This window comes from Sphaeramia orbicularis, chromosome 10 (genome assembly GCF_902148855.1).
Source record: "Sphaeramia orbicularis chromosome 10, fSphaOr1.1, whole genome shotgun sequence".
Classification (NCBI taxonomy): Eukaryota; Metazoa; Chordata; class Actinopteri; order Kurtiformes; family Apogonidae; genus Sphaeramia; species Sphaeramia orbicularis.
The window spans coordinates 29,575,723-29,592,660 of NC_043966.1; the positions used below are offsets into that span (position 1 = coordinate 29,575,723).

At 38.8% G+C, this 16,938-nt stretch overlaps 2 protein-coding genes across 2 annotated transcripts; one reads left to right on the forward strand and one right to left on the reverse strand.

Annotated features, from left to right (window-relative positions):
- Positions 1 to 1,781: 1,781 nt before the first annotated feature.
- On the reverse strand, positions 1,782 to 14,878 carry hmgxb3 (HMG box domain containing 3). Its single transcript, XM_030144994.1, has 21 exons — positions 14,683 to 14,878; positions 14,022 to 14,181; positions 13,728 to 13,902; positions 11,673 to 12,182; positions 11,489 to 11,596; positions 11,012 to 11,146; positions 10,631 to 10,875; positions 10,153 to 10,262; positions 9,979 to 10,056; positions 9,729 to 9,811; positions 9,508 to 9,615; positions 9,238 to 9,381; positions 8,196 to 8,503; positions 7,894 to 8,021; positions 7,236 to 7,367; positions 6,937 to 7,121; positions 6,612 to 6,834; positions 6,086 to 6,219; positions 4,810 to 4,929; positions 4,427 to 4,636; positions 1,782 to 3,282 (listed from the first exon to the last, which is right to left on the reverse strand). The coding sequence occupies exons 2-21, from the start codon at positions 14,156 to 14,158 to the stop codon at positions 2,698 to 2,700; spliced, it is 3,858 nt and encodes a 1,285-aa protein (XP_030000854.1). The 5' UTR covers positions 14,159 to 14,181; positions 14,683 to 14,878; the 3' UTR covers positions 1,782 to 2,697.
- Positions 14,879 to 15,078: 200 nt separating this feature from the next.
- On the forward strand, positions 15,079 to 16,923 carry LOC115426776 (SLC35A4 upstream open reading frame protein-like). Its single transcript, XM_030144999.1, has 3 exons — positions 15,079 to 15,361; positions 15,709 to 15,807; positions 15,981 to 16,923. Exons 1-3 carry the CDS (start codon positions 15,347 to 15,349, stop codon positions 16,176 to 16,178), a joined length of 312 nt encoding a protein of 103 aa, XP_030000859.1. The 5' UTR covers positions 15,079 to 15,346; the 3' UTR covers positions 16,179 to 16,923.
- The last annotated feature ends 15 nt before the right edge of the window (positions 16,924 to 16,938 follow it).

Below are 16,938 nucleotides of genomic sequence, written 5' to 3' on the forward strand. Positions count from 1 at the left end.
TATAATGCATTCCTAATGTTAACAATAATGAGTCACCGTATTTGTTTCTCAAACAGTTTATTAGCCCACCTGTTCAACTGGATGATCCACCTGCATACGGGCTAACATACTATGAACACACATGCATAATGTCATTAGACTGTAGAGAATATCTGAAATGTCCGTGCTTACAATAAGTAGAATTAAGTTAGCCAAACTTAGCTGAATCTTACCTGTCCAGGAGAAAATTAGCAACTTCAACGTCGGTATTCAAATTCTTCTCTGCTTTCAGCCGTCTCCATCTTTCAAAAGCATCTCCCATACATATCCTTGTTTTGTTTTTCACTTTGTCACGACATATTTGGGAACTGGGGGACCTCTGAAACATAATCATGTTGGGAAAGTCACTGGAAACAATCTGTTGGAGCTGGGGGGTTCACCTGGAATTCACATGGGGTTGCCTGAAATTTCTAAAAATAAAAAATAAAACTTATTAATATGAAAATATATAGTAAGTTGAGAGAGACAATCCCAATCCATAAAAGACATGACAAACTGTGAAGCTGAAACTGAAGCACTGTGGTTCTGTTTATCTGTCAAATGTTCATTGTGGTCGGTTTCAGATGCTGCAGCTCTTTCATAATTCATAGTTTGAGTTCTTGTTTGTTCAGTATTAATTGTCAGTTTTGTAAATCCAAGCTGGACTGACTGTACATATCCTGACCAAGGAAAATCAAATTCTCACTTTGTGCAGTAATCTACACCTGGCTTTTCTGCCTCCGTCCATAATAATATACATTATGTAGACTCATCTAAAATTAATGTTTATTTGCAACATAGTATATCAAACTATTACATAATCAAAAACAAATTAATTTTAGCAAAAAAAAAAAAAAAAGTCTCCATTTTGAATGTCTGGGGTCACCAGAAATGTGTGATGTTAAAATGGGGTCATGAGCCAAGACAGGTTGGGAACCACTGCCTTAAAGTCTGGTGACATATCAGGGCCACTTTATGATTACTTGAAATATAATTCTTACAAACAGCTCCTTTACAGGCTACTGCATCAAAGTTAGTGTTTCCATGTTCACTTTGGAGGCTGGGAAGGTCATAAGACAAATATGATATGAAAAGCTGTAGAAGTGCATTTTACCTGAATTATTTAAAGTTACAGGTAGGATTAGTTGGTCAGAAGTAATTTAATATTTTAGATTAGTCAGTGCTTTCGGTCACCAGTAACTGTAGGTTAAATATCAGAAACTGTTCTAAATTACATGGGTAATACAGTTTGGGTTCCTGGTACAGACTGGGCAGTGAAAGCAGCATTTATTCAACATCATTTTGATGATGAACAAGGTCATAAACAGTCTGGACACTATGACAGTTTAATGTATATTTTTCTATTTTTCTATATTTTGGGTTCCCAGGACACACTTCAGAGTAAATAAATAAAATAATTGTCATCAGTTTGAGGACATATGCACTAGGTGTCTGCTGTTCATAATCAGTCACTAATTTAGAGCATCGACATGATGTTAACAGAATAGATGGATACAAACGCTCCTTTTACTTTGACAAAACTGTTTCTTTGTGTGTGGTTTTACCAGAACATCTCTGGCCTGGGCACATGACTGGTGAGGGGTGATTCTGATAAAAATATGACTGTAAATAAAGGTTTGTAGTGGGACAGTGTGCTCATCATCTCAGTGTTACTGGTGTATATATCAAAGTACTACTGGTTACTGGTACTGGTTTAAAAAGAAAATAAGAAGAAGCAAAAAGAAGCAGTTCAGAGCAGAAAATGTATTAATGTTTTGTCATTTATTTATTTACATGAACAGTTTAATTTACAGGACTTGGTTCAACTACACACACGTTGGTTTATACTTAAATGCAGTGAATGCTTTTGACCAACAGATGTCCCCATTTAACCTACAGTAACTACATGAGTTCAGGATCGAATGAAAACAGATTTTCAGCCTAAATAAAACAAAGGCCACAAGGTTAATGACAGATTTGTTGCTTCAACAATTTTCAGTCAAAAAGGCATCAAGAGGTAAAAGAGGTAAGAGTAAAAATCATAAAGGAGAAATGTCTCATTAAAGGCCTGTAATTACATCATACTATTTATGATTTCACATAATACAGATAGTTGTGTTGCTAAAATCCTTTGTACATTCTTTTAGTCAGTAAACACACTGAATTAGATTAAGGACAGTTTCTATAACCTCCTCACACACTCTGCTCTCTTTGTACCATAATGGTGAAAAAAAAAAGTTTAATTCTTTTTATAATTTAATTTACTTAAAACATCTTTTTTACATTCTTCATAATAATGAGCTTGAGGTGGTTAAAATATACATTTTAACCTGTTAATTGAAATACATTGTGAATACTAATAAGCACTGCATTGTTTTCCCCCATTCCTGGCAGAACAGGGTTCAGTTTTACTATATTAGCACCATTTAATCCATATATTTCTTCTCACTTGTGACTTTGTATAAGCTTACATTACATGATATTTCTTGAACTTTAATACACTTGTGATTATTCTACTTGCTCATTCATTTTGACTTTCAGTGTTGGATCACTCTTCACCTTCATCTCTCCTTACAGTATCACCTCCTTTCTCTTCATATTGGCACGACTGTCTGTGTGTCGACGTTTTATTCCACCCATCTGCTTGTCTGTCAGTCCTGCTGTCCACCTTGAACATTATTATTCTGGCAGAACAACCTCATGTGAAGCCTCTCCTGTTTCTGCCTGTCCCCCCTCCTGAGCTTCCTTTTTCTCGGTGTTGATCTTTGCCACCCCCAGCCGGTACAGGGCATCCCTTATCACCACCTCCCCAGGTTGGCAGGCCGTCACCACCTGATTGATCTGCTGGTTGACAATGTCTCTGCTGGTGAGGAAGTCCACCAGGCGGTTGTACAGGTAGTAATATGCTGTATTGTTAAAAACCACAGGCTGCTGAAGCATACGGCTCACTGATTCACACAACTCTGTTGCGTCACTGCCGTCGTCAGGTTTGTCAGCTTTGTCAGCGTGTTGTGAACCCTCTTCTACTTCCGTCCCCTCGTTTTTGTCCAGTTCAGTAAACAAGCCAATGTACGGCTCCAGGTCTCTGCAGAGGAGCATTGAGTGGTGCTCTGGAGACGGAGGGTCCTGGGTATGAGCTGCTGCAGGAGGATGCACCAGCCAGCAGGAAGACGATTTAGTGATGGGGTGGATCTGCTGGTTCTCTGTTACTAAGGACAGGTCAGCGCAGTACGGCTGTTCCTGCAGCTCAGCACATGACACAAACTGAGGGACAAAATAGAGAGAGAGTCGAAATCAGTACCATTTGAGATTTTATAACAAGAAAAACAGATTATTTACATATCTATTATGCAAAGTAGAAGTAAAGGTATTATAACAAACAAAAAGACTAAGAAAAGAAAGAAAAGTGTCAGTAAAGATAAATAAATAAACTACAATGAACAATGTTAAACAAAGCAAAACAAAATTGGAATTGCAGGTATAAATCACCTTTGTTTTTCTTTAAAGAAGTTTAAAGTTTGATTTAACTTGGTGTAATTATTGAGCTCTGCTGTGGGACAATGTTAATGGTGTTCAGAATAAAACAAGTTTGCACAATACCTAAAAAAAGCTTTAATTATTACATGTTGTATAAATCAAGTCTTTCCTCATGATAGAACTATTTAAAAAAGTAAGCAGAGCTTACTAATACCCCTGTCCGGTCGAACAACACTTTGCCCCTTCCATTCACTGATGCCCTATCTACCCAGGAATTCTTTTTTTTTTTTGAGTCTTTTAATATTTTCAAAAAATTTGCAAAAAAAATCTAAAAATTGAAATTCAGCCATCAAATTGTACACTGCACCTCCCCTAGTGGGCAGGCGGTAAAACAAACTGAAAGACTAAAGTGACAAAACAAATATATATATATATATATATATATATATATATATATATACACACACACACACAAATATATAGAAACAGTTTTATTACATTCTGTGGTTAGAAACATTTTTGAGGTTATGAAGCTACTATTCAATAATATAGATTACAATTTAACCCATTACAGAAAAGGCTGACTGTACTACAGCGTCTTTTTTTTGCCACAGAAAACCGGTGTGGCATAAAATACGGACCTTGTAAAATTTGGACCTATTTGGAATTTGCGCATGCGCGAGCGCAGCCTTACCGGATGTCAGGTTCAGCGAGGCTTATGAAATAAGTACCTTGCGAGTAGAATTGTGCGCTTTTGGGTTAGGGTTAGGATTAGGGGTTACGGTTAGGGTTAGGGTTAGGGGTTAGGGTTAGGGGTCGCTGAACCTGACATCCGGTAAGGCTGCGCTTGCGCATGCGCAAATTCCAAATAGGTCCAAATTTTACAAGGTCCATATTTTTTCCCACACCGGCTCTGATTTAAATAACCAACCTCTGGTTTCTCAAAAGGGTCAGAGAAGCACCCTTGGTTCCTGCCCCACATCTGGGCTGCCAGATCTGGATACTGCATATCAGCACAGACTGCCACCTTCCGGGCACAGTCACTAACGTACACCGGAGGCCAGTAGCGGGACGACAGCAGCAGGTCAACGTGGTCCCGAGCCGTTTCCCCCCTAACCAGGCACTTAGAAGCACAGACCACCTGGACACAGATATAGGACACAACTATGTTATTGATACATTTAGAAAAACATAAAACTACAGCCTTTTAATGCTACCTTTGTCAGACAAACAGAGAAACCATATTTGTAGGCTAATGTGAGAGGCTACTTATGACTATGTAAATTATTATTGACACAGGGTTGCAGTTTTTACCTTGTGGGGGCAGATCTTGGACAATTTTCCAGCAGTGAGGTGTAGGGGGGGCTGTGGGGCTGTTGAGAGTCCGCCATGAACAAGTGTGTACAAGGAGATCAAAGAGGCCAACAGCTCATTCTAAGACAGAGGAAAGGAGAAAGGAGGCTTTTATTCAAACCAGTTACCACACAGACATAAATATATCACCCATGACAACATAAACATTAAGTTACAGTAACCAGGACAGACCAGGAGACCAGGAGCGAAGCCATCTTTCATCTAGACACAACCTCCTATCAAAGCAACCAAACTGCCATGTTATCACATGATTAGTGTGCTCACTTTAACAATAACTCTCATTCTATCTAGTATATTATAGGCTACAGCCGCCCCTTCTTGGATCGAGGCCTTGTCATGACAGAAAGACTTGTATGGTCTAGTCATTTTCAGGGCTACACTGTCAGCTAAGAGTCAGAATCATCCACACCAGAGGTGAAGATAGAGATAATAAAATGAAAAAATTCCATCTATGGAAAAACTTAAAAGAGAAAAGCTACTTAAAACAGGGACTCAGAGATGTACTGTTGAGCCATTTCTAGTGGGAGTGTTCGGTGGCCAGCACCTTGTGTTTGGGTTACCTACAGAACCTGGTTCAGCTCAGTCCAAAGTGGACCAGAACATGAGTGTGCGTGGGGTTCAACACTCATGTGAGCAATGACCAGGAAACCGGAGGTGGATTCTGTTTACAACATGAGCAGTGAGATGTTATTGGACTTCTGTGAGAGGCACGGATTGTCCACAACAAACCGTGAATAGACCCAATTTAAAAATCCAATACAGAAGCAGTTTCATATAGCTGGAATGTTCCCCAGAGGAAAAGTGCAAAGGTCTTGCTCATGAGTGGAGTGAAAAGACACCAGGAGGACAACCATAGGCAGAAAGCAGCACATGCAATGATGTAGTCAGTGTCAGATAACCTCAGTCAGTCTAACTGTCAGTCTGTCCAACTGGGTGAAATCCCTGGGACTGTCCCAGGACTTGCTGGAGAGATTATATTTCCTAGCTGACCCGAGAACAACTGGAGTATAAATAGTGCAAGTTGGTAGAGACAGGGAGACCAGGGCATCTGTGTTCCCCCTGTTGCTATTGCAGCGTTAAGGATGTACCAAGTGACGTGGTGAATGAATGTACAGATGGATGTATTTCTAGTAATTTAACTAGTGCCTATTGAAATCAAGCATATACACAAGCTAAAACTTGCAAACATAACAAGCACATGGTCATATACATTCACCTTAGCCATGGCCGGGGTGATGGTCACCCCACAGCGTGTCAGTATTATCCTCAGCTCATCCTCGCTGTGATCCTCAATGTTATTGAGTCTCAGGTGACCATCATGGATAAGACGTACCAACACTGATGGATCACCTGAAACAGGTTAAAACACCTCTCATGAATTTCAAAATATGTATAAAACAAGCCATCAAACATTAAAAATACACTTAAAAATATTACAATAATACTTAAAATATTTTCCTCATAGAATTCCATGAACTATGATTCTGTTAGAACTGTTTTGATGCTATCTGTTACATTTGCAACTATACTACAGTAAGGTACTCAAAACATCTAAGGCAAATAATAATTTTAAATGTAATTTATCTCCTGTTAATCTTGCTAGAGCCATGTATGACTGATAACATATCAGTATTAGGAATATTTTAAATTCTAAAATAAAATAATGCTTTATGCTCCCAATGGGAAACTCAACAGTCACAGGATTAAGATATTAAAAGGCAGATATTTTAAAGAAGCAGTACCTGACGGCTGCTGTGGGTGAGACAGGACTTTGTCTTTCTCTGTGTTGATAACAGTGTGACTCCTCATTAAAGGGGGAATAAAGGGAGCAATGATAGAAGCATCCACCCTTGTGATAGGGATGTCTGTGGGGAAAGCCGCCTGCTCAATGGCCTCACTCTCCATGGTCAGCCAGAAGTCATCAACGTGCACCTCATCTGAGACTGAACATTCAGGCCACGTAAACTGCAGAGACATCAGATCCACACAAACATAGCTGAATATCTGGGCTCAATTATTGCTTTTTAATTTCATTTTTCTTCCTTTAGTGTATCACCAATCAGTCACCTCGACATTTTTGAGCTCCAGGACGTTGTCTGTGTATCTCTGTGCAATCTCTAGCTTGGGAGCAACACCACAAACACCACAGATCATATCGTTGTAGTCACGCACTGTCAGACACTCAAAGGCCCAGTAGCCATTCAGGAGAAGCTCTTGGATTTGAGATGACTCCTCTGGACTGAGAGCATGAACTGAAGCACAGAATGACAAGGATAAAAAATAAGCAAGAAAGAAAGAGGGCCAAAATTCAGACAAAGGCAGGTAATATATCCATGCAGCTCAGGTGTAATCCATGCTGTGTTTACCAGGGTGATTGGGGACGTGGTCCAGTAAAGTCTTTGCAGCATGAGATGGTGCATGGCCAAGTTTGATGCTTGCTCTGATCCTTAAAAACAGGTCTATACTAACCAGTAATCTGTTCCCAATGTTGAACAAACCTGCAAAAGAGTGAATGGTTTCAAATGGTATATTATATACTGCTGTCTAACTGTGGTCGTCTACTTGTAAATAATGGAAACACTAGGAAAGTTGTAATGAAAGTATTTACTTGCAGCTTTAGGCATTTTACTGTGGTTTTTGCCAGAGGCAACATTTTATTTTGTCAGTTAATATTTGTTAATCAAAATATTATTTCAATGTCTCGTAAAACATTTAAGACTCCGTAGTGAGTGTTGTTTGTTGACATATGACTACTAAAACATGTTAAACTACAAGAAAAATTAAAACAAGATCAACACTGGAGTGCATCCCTTTGGTCAAGCAGGTCAATACTGACAAAGCAAAAGTAACATGTTATTAGATGCATTTTATGTATTACATGTAATTACCCTACATATATGGAGAAGCATCCCAGTTTAATTGCAAAAAGGGTTAAAGTTGACACAGTTTGATTTGTTGCACTTTAGATATTCTGTGTGCACAAAGGGATTCTGTATGGAGAGTGTTACAAGTGGTGTAGATTACCTGGATGTAGGTCAGTGAAACTGTGCAGGGCCAGGCACTGGAGGTTGAGACACACCTTAAGATGGAGAGAAGCAGTGTGGATCAGTGTCTCAGTAAGTAGCCAGCAGTCTTCTTGTCCTGCAACAGTACTAACACATACACACAGACATAAAAAGTCATCAGTTAGATACCTGGACATAAAGAAAATGTGCTGCTAAAACAAAAGAACTTGGGTATTTTAGAAACATAATTAAGAGAAAACAAGAATATTTATGACACAATAAACTAACACTACCATTCCCATCAAGTTTACATATTCTCACCTTTGACCTCCTTTGAAAAGAGGGTAGTTACACAGGACACACTGTGTTGCTGATGATTCAAAGAACTGAGGCCACCCAGACTCAATCAGAGTCTCTGTTTCCACGCTACCATCCTGCTCCTGATCACTCGGTTGAACCAAAACTATCTGGAGACTGTTGAGCTCCTGGATGAGTGTCAGTATTTCCTGGAGCTCAGTCTCACTTTCAGGAATCTGCAGCGAACGGCGCAAGAGTTGCAGCGTAGACTGGCGCTGCAGGTCCTTCTGAGCAGGACTCAGAGCCTGGTACGGGTCTAGTAAGGCCCCCCCCTAAAACATGAAAGGAGACATAATTGATCAATTCGGGAGCAGTGAGATAATATTATAAAAGTGATCTGTGAAGATGAGATGTAAATGTGAATAATATAATGTGTCTGGATAAATATTTACTTTAAAATTAGACTACTAAGACTACCAAGGGGAAAAATAAAATATAAGTAAGACTTTAGAAAGTACATACTTAACCCTTAGGTCCTCCTTGGCCATTTTTGTACATTTTACTCTTTTTTTTCATTTGTTGATCATTTTGGTTGTGTTGCAGATTTTGACATGAACTTTGGCAAGAGCTTTTCTTTTCAGTTATGCAGTATTTATTAAATGGAAAATATTCCATTTTTGTGTTGTTTTAGTAATAAATCACTCAGAATTCAAATGATTAAACTGGCATTTAAAGGGTTAAAATCCTGAAAATTGTTAAATGTTTGGTAGTTTTGAGCAGGGCGGAAGTTGTTTAACAGATTTATTTAAAAAAAAAAAAAAAAACAAGAAAAAATGTTGACGTATGATTTTATAGTAGTATAGTAGTTTTCGTGTGTGTGTACATTTTTGCCGCAAAGGTAACCAGACTACAGTAAATTTGAGGAGGGCATAAGGGTTAAGACATACTTTCAAGACACAGAAGCAAACTTGACACACTGGTAGGGAAACGTGTAAAAGATGCCATAAATTCTGCCTGTCTGACCACTGACAAAGGTAAAGGTAAAGCCTTTCAATGCTGGTCTCACCTTTGTTCTTCCCTTGGTCTTCTTCTGGCTTAACATGCAGCCACATTTAGGGCACACTGCAGGTTTGTGTCTGTTTTTATACATATAGTCACATGATGGGTTCTTACACCGACCCCTGCCTCGTGCTGTGGACAGCCCCAGATCCTAAAGGAAAAACAAGCAAGAAGATTAACGAAGATTAACGAAGATTAAGTAAAGAGAGTGACGTCAGTATTAAAACACACTTTGCAACAGGATAAAGCATTGTGAATATATACAGTATGTACATACAAAGTTAGAAACAGGGCTCTGTTTGAAAGGCACCAATGACAGGATGTTGACTCTCCTGTCAGTCAGCGAAGCCACAGTCTGGGCTCCATCTGCTGGGACAGATGGATCCTACGGAGAAATACAAACGTGAGGACACGTAGTAAAGGTTATTATTATTATTAGCAAACGGTGTGTTCGCTTGTCTGTGTTTGTAACTATGTGTGTGTGTGTGTGTGTGTTACCTGCTTGGCTGTGACTGTTGGGACCGTCTGGCCGAGCTGTTTCAAGGTGCTTGGTTTGAGACCAGAGAAACTCTCTTGAGCCACTAGAGTTAGAAAGCAACCACATCAGCTGAGATCAGGAATGTTACAAAGTACATCTGTATACATTTTTTCTTCTTTTAAATGTAATTAGAGCAGTAAATAAACACCAATAAGAAACATAAGTGAGTGAACACATTTAAAAGCTAATATATCAAAAGTTGCATATTACCAACAGATGATTTGTTGTTTGTGCTGGTAAATTTTCCTTTGTTGGGTGGCACAGTTATAATCTGGAACAAGGCACTGCCTAGAAACAGAAATAGGAGCAAATATGCAAATCCATTTGGAAACCACTCATTTTAACAGTGCATATATAAATACAGAGCTGTGCGTGTTTTCTCACCTGTGCTATAATACGCAGGGAGAATGGGTCTCACAGGTCTCTTCTGAACAACAGCACTGCTTTTGTCTTGACTTTGGACTGTCGGATCTTTAAAACAGTTGTCCAAGGGTCTAATCATCAAAAATACCAAATCAAAACACAGTTACAAACCTCTCATACATATATACATAAATAACCCTCGTCCAAACTGTATTGAAAAGCAGAAATATTACACATGGAAATTACTAAAAGTGTGGCCACTGTGTATAAATGCCTAAAATTAGATTTATAAACACAGATGCAAGTATTCCTGCTGCACTTACACTGGTGCTAAAGAATTGATCTGTAAACAATAAACACTATGCAGTTTCATGTGCAGGATGGTCAAAAATACATTGTGGTACAAGAGGCAGAGTAAGGATACAAAATATCTGATGGGCTCTGAGAGCTCAGGTGAGTAAATCAGTCATGAAATTAATTACTGAAACCTTAGTCTTACTTTGTCTGGTCTTTTTGCTTGGTGCTGCTGCCCTCTGGTGGCTTCCCAGCTGTAATTGCATGCTGCTTTCTGGAGCACCGTTGAACGAGTGCTTCCTTGTTGATCTCAGTCACTTTTGTTTTACTGGTATCAGCATCCCCCTCCTCAGCAGGGGACAGTGTGGCTGGGTAGCTTTCATCAGACTTAGTCTCAACTTTTTGTGGCGTTTGTTTGGATAGATCTTCTTTCACTTTTGCTTTCTTTGCCTGATATGTAAAAGTTAACAGAGTTAAACCACAGGTGATAATCAGAATTATGAAATACAACCCTGTAGTTTACCCAAGATGTTTTCACAGGATTTGACAAGCCTGACTGTTGGATCAGAGATTGTTTATCACTTACTGCTGGGATCCATTTGCCACCAAGATGGCTTCCACATTCAGGGCATGTTGGTGGCTTGTGGCGAGTGACGTACACAAATGAACAGCCAGGATTCAGACATCTCCCCCGACCTCTTCTTGTGTAAGTCTTTACAGACTGTTAAAAAAACAAACAGTGATAACAATAATTAATATGTCTCTCAACTGCTTTTAACCCTGCCTCTCATTTCTCCTGTCGATCCATAGGAGTGGTGCAATTATAACACAAATCATCACAATTATTTGAATTAAATGTAATTATTTTGCATAATCACCATAACCATCTCTGTTCACCTGTGTACAAACAAGTAGATTTGTGGCCCTTGTCATGAAGTGTACTGTATATTTATAAACTATTGTCAGACTTATACTATAGTAGAAAAAGAAATGGTTAAACACTGTTATTTGTATGGCAAGTAGTTTTAACTGAATTTTAAAAATGAGTAGTATGGATGCTGACCATTTTATATGATGGCTTGGCACTTTGCTCTACACTGGATTCAACTGAGACCATCATTACTGGACCCACAGAGCTGACACCTGTCAAAGTCTTCGGCTCCAGTAGATTCTGAATTGAGAGGAAAATTATTTTACATTTTCATATTCAAATAAGGCTCATGCTGCTGCAGGACATTAGGTCTCACCTGGGTTGGTATGATGGCAACCACCTGGGTAGTTTCCCCCTGTATTTGTTGCGCTAGCGTCCCACCATGAGGACTCCCAGCCACAATGGTCTCATTTCCTTTTAGTTTAAACCCATTCGTGGTGGTGTCTGCAGAGCCCTGTGTGACATGCATGCCTGAGGAGGTGGAAGGTCTGGTTGAGACAGACGAGGAAGAAGAGGGCAGGGCTTGTTGAAGGACTGTGGAGTGAGATGCCACTGCACTTTCCTCTGCCATGTCATCAATAGTGATGGACTGCTCAGAAAGTTCCATTTCACTCGTCAACCCTAGAGGTGGGAACCGTGGCTCCTGGGTGACAGTGACAGAAGGCGGGCCTCCCTTCAGTGTAGAATCCACAGGCTCTGCACTAACATCAGGCTGAGAGCATCCTGGCAGGTGATTTGAAGGGCAGCCTTTAGCCAAAAGAAAGTAATTGGCTCGGGGGAGGATCTTGCGGAAGCCTGGCAGGTCTTTGGATGGACTGGGTAAGGACTGACAAAAATACAAAGATTTGGTTATGAACACTGATAACTTTTGACAACATAGTAGATAGTAGCCATCAATGCAGCATCTGAAATCCCACATTATGTTCTACACTTACTATATCCACTATCATTCAAAACATATCTGTGTGAATGGAGTAGAGAATCTACATATTCAGACACACAATTCTGAATATTCTACATCACTTTCTGTGAGACTTTATGTCAGTAACATGTAACTATGGGAACCATTCCACCTCACCGCGATCAGCATCTGTAATATCTGATAGCTAGATGAAGCTCTCTCTTTTGGCTGTCAAGAAATTACTAAAGAAGCATCTTTGTCACCAGTTAAATCTGCGAGGGAAAACAATCTAACAAACAATTTAAAATACACATTCTTTTTGCAGTTCATAGTCCAAAACAAAAGACTAACAGATAAAGATAGATGACCTGATGCAGTTTCATGCCACAAAAAATTAAGCCACTTTTCTAAGCTTCTATGTCAAATTACGGAGTACAGCAGTAGAGTTATGTCTGGCTGAATCTGAACACTGATTGTAATTAGAGATGCCAATCACATATTTAACCCCCTTATCTCTCTGAAAACACCTATAAGCAGACAGAACCCCCTGATCACACAGGTAATGGGTAGAATTTTTATTTCCTGTTAGACTACTTTAAAATATACCAAATATAATAAGAAGATTTGGCTCTTTACCCAAAAATGCTTAAAGAAAAAAAGAAACCAAGTCAAAACAGCAGTTCCACTTACATCCCTAAACTACCAGAACAACCAAACAACTAGTCATAACAATATTACAGGCATCTAAATTATGTGCATTGTTTTGCTGAATATGAATATCTGTCTCATCGATCATTGGGGTAAGTTAGTGACATTACTGTAATCAGTGCTGTTTTGCATGGCAGCCTCAAAGTATCCTGTACTTGCTTATAGCAATGTTTCCTGGAAATAGTAGCCTATTCAATGCACATAGTCTTGTTTCATACTAAGGATTCACACATAATAAATCTCACTAAAGTCTCATATGCTGTGTTAACATAATCAATTACATGTTAGTATGGAATCACAGATGCAGCCCTATAATGAAACGAGTTCAAAGCCAACTCAAGAAAAGCACTCCTTTACCATAGTTGTAAGATAGAAATTGAGGCACTTCATTATTACTTTGCATGTTGTTATGGGTGCCAAATGTTTTCATTACAAATTCCATCAAACCAGTTGATTACACAGATGGTCTGCAGTGTGTAATCATCAAGAAGAGCTCTGACATATTTAATAGCCTATAACAAATCCAACAATTCATCATCTGCAAACTTTTTGATAAGATTGGCTTGTGTTGGCTGCTTGGCACTGTCCTTAAAATACCACTGCACTTTTTACTGACAAAACATTTTCTTAAGGGTTTCGAGTGTTCCTCAGGGACCTTGATTAAAACCACAAACCAAAATGTGTTGGCCCCTCATTGAAGATGAACTGTGGGAAGTTTTAACCTTGTGTGCTCATATTTAAAAAGGAGATTCAATAACTTACAATGTCTGTGCCCTCCTTCTCCAACTTGGCTTTCTCCAGGTAGTAGCCTTTCTCAGCTACACTGAGTCTCTTCCAGCTCTCACTGATGCGCTTGTTGATTTCAGATTGAGGCAGATTAGGGACTTCCTGTTGCATAATTTGGTGAACATCAAAGTAGTAGAGCAGGTAGGCGGACCTAAAACACATAGATTCAATATTTTCACAGTTATGAAAGGGCTTGATTAAGAGGCCAGTTCATGTTGAGAACAAGGCCATATTACTGTGATTTTGTTGTTTCTGGGCTATGCACATTACCTGGGCTTCTTAGGTTTATCAGTGCTGTCCTCTTGAGCTTTACTTTTCCTCTTCTTTGGGGGACTCATGTCCATTTCTTTATAACTGCTCTCCACTTCCTCAGTCACTTTAACCTCATACATCTCCACTTTCTCCATGATCTATAAGAAGCTTGAGCCAACTTTAGAAAAACAGTGTGAGAATATATTATTTTTAATGTTGATACTGATGAAGAGGTTTATTCTAGAAGCACAAGTGATATCATTGTACTTCAAGTGACAATATTTCTGCTACATAATATACATTTAATGCCATTATATAATGATATATTTATGCAGCTACAAGGCATGAATATACAGCTCCAGTTTCATGAATATGTGGAGTTTATTATATTTCAATTATCTTAACAAATGAAAAGCAAGTAGCTACGTTGTCTAATAATATCAGCGTTAAGTGCCGTTGTAACTAAGGGCTGGTAGTAAATGCGGACAGAAACAGGACAATGTCTTGGTCAGAATCAATTACAGGTATCAGAGACTATTCATGCATACTCCTCAGAAATATGGGGTTCAAATATTAAGGCACTGTTCTGCCTGCTTTAAAGAACGTTTATTGGCGTGTCTTTATACTGCTACACTGTCAGTGGGTTATCCAATGAAATGCCTTCTTATTGAAGTCTTACCTACGACGGCCCGAGGCTTTGCAAACTGCTCTGAGCAACCGTTAGAAAACACCGAAAACAAAAGCCATTTTACCGACGGTAGAAAATACTGAATTTGGTCAGTGTTCGGTATCATGTCCGGAATTTGTGATGCACAAATGTCTGTAAAGTATCTTCGTTTAATCGTCGACTTGTAAAAACATGGCGGTTTGTTGCTATGCTTCTTGGCCAATGAAAAACCGGAATAAAAAAGTACTGGCCAATCAGCGAAGACGTTTTTGACACGTGAAAGTAACGCTTGCGTCCCATAAACCTTCATTTAAAGATTGTGGTTATAATGGATCCAATATGTAGGATATGATATCTTCAAAATATTGTTTGAGTTTGTAACAAAAAAAAAAAAAAAAAAAAAAAGTGGTCTATGGAAATATTTGAAAACGTTTTGTATTCTGTTAAATATACAGTTATGTGTGAAGGATTCTAGATTTTTCTCAGAAAGTGTTAGCAGTAGTAAAGCTTTTTAACATGACAATGTATATGGACAGCATGTAAGGTAAAAATACGTTTAGTATATTTTTGACAGTGGAAGAAAGTGAAATCTAATCTTTTATCTCCAGACCAAACTAATCGCACTGAGCCGGAGGAGTCTCAGGCTTATGAGCTAATCATCGAACACTGGGCAAAAATGGCGGATGACAAGGTGAGTGAGCGGCTGTGTTCTAGCTTTAAATGTATTAATTTCACGTGTTTGGTCAGATGACAGCCGGAGTTAAAAGTATTAGAATGAACCTTTTCCTCTCAGCAGTAACTGGCCCAGTGATGAAATTAAGTTAGCATTGCAAAGACCGCTTCTAAAATGAAATTAATCGGTCCTTGAGCTGGCTAAGTTACCCTGTTACCCAGAAGCTCACCACCAAACTTCGAGGCAACTATTTGGCTGTGTTGTTATGTAAGCTGCAGATTGAAACCTCTGTAACATGTTGGTTGTACTTATGTTTTTATCAAACCATTTGTACATACTAATGGAAAGCGCTGTTTTTATTTTAGGATCCCCTGAAACAGCTGAAAGATTTAACGCAGCTTAAAAACCAGCTGGAGGAGATTCAAAGGAAAGTAGAAAACGAGATTTCTGTAGGAATACCTCAGGTAAGTGTTTCTTTTAGTCCCATTAGATGACTAATTGTATGAATTAAAAATGTTTAGCCCTGCATAACAACCTAAATTTACATAATGTATTTGCACTTCCCTCAATACCTATTGTCATTTTTCTGTTTCCTGTGTTTCTGTGCTGAAAATCCTTCTGCTGTTCTGTTTTGTAGGGAGGCTCTGTGTTGGGATCTCCTTTTCTGAAGGGCTTTCTGGCTGGTTATGTGGTTGCAAAACTACGCTCCTCTGCCGTCCTGGGAGTGCTGCTGGGAACACTCACTGGAATATACGCAGCACAGAACTATCAAGTGCCCAACATTGAAAGGACGGTAAAAGATTATCTCAATAACATGAAAAAAGGACCAAAATAACGTGGGCTGACTACAAGCACCCATGGCCTTTTACCATTGACGTAAAAGTTCTAAGAGATAAAAATATGGGTACAACTACTGGCTTGTGACAGACCATCCTTCAAGATCTTGTTTTAATGGATACAATGCTATAACTGGATTTTCATTTGGGACTCAAAGACTGCCTTTCTTTTCTATTTCTTGTTTTGCATTTTTTCAATTTCACGTTAATTATAGAGGTTTATTTTTCATTCAACTTATCAAAAGTTGTTGCCAGGAGCAGCTATACGAATTCTCATTTGCAAGGGCAGACAGTGTTTCCTTCACAGGGTCCAAAATTAACTCTGCCAATCTCATCTGCTAGTGGCAGGTAAAGTAAGAAAGTTCATCAGCCAAAAATAGTTTTTATTTGCTGAAATTGCAACGTGCAAGTTACAAATTCCTCTTTAGCATCACTAAAGATGTGTAGAGAAGATCAGATTTTTTAATTGTATTATTTACCTTGTTCTTTTTCATAATCCGGGGTGTTTTTGATTATTGTTGTACCTGGATATGACAGAAAGGATCAAGTAGTAGTAAGCTGCTCTGAAAGTGTGCTCACATTTGGGACTCGGCCTGTGTTAATTTTGGATCCTGTTCCCACAGTTTCATTGTCCAACTCAAAATAATGTACACAGAGTTACAGAGAGAATGGTGTATCAAAGTATTTTATTACAAATATTTAACTGGTTGAGATTTATATCTATTCATTGAAAAGTTGACTGAAGAGAGTTTTTTGCAC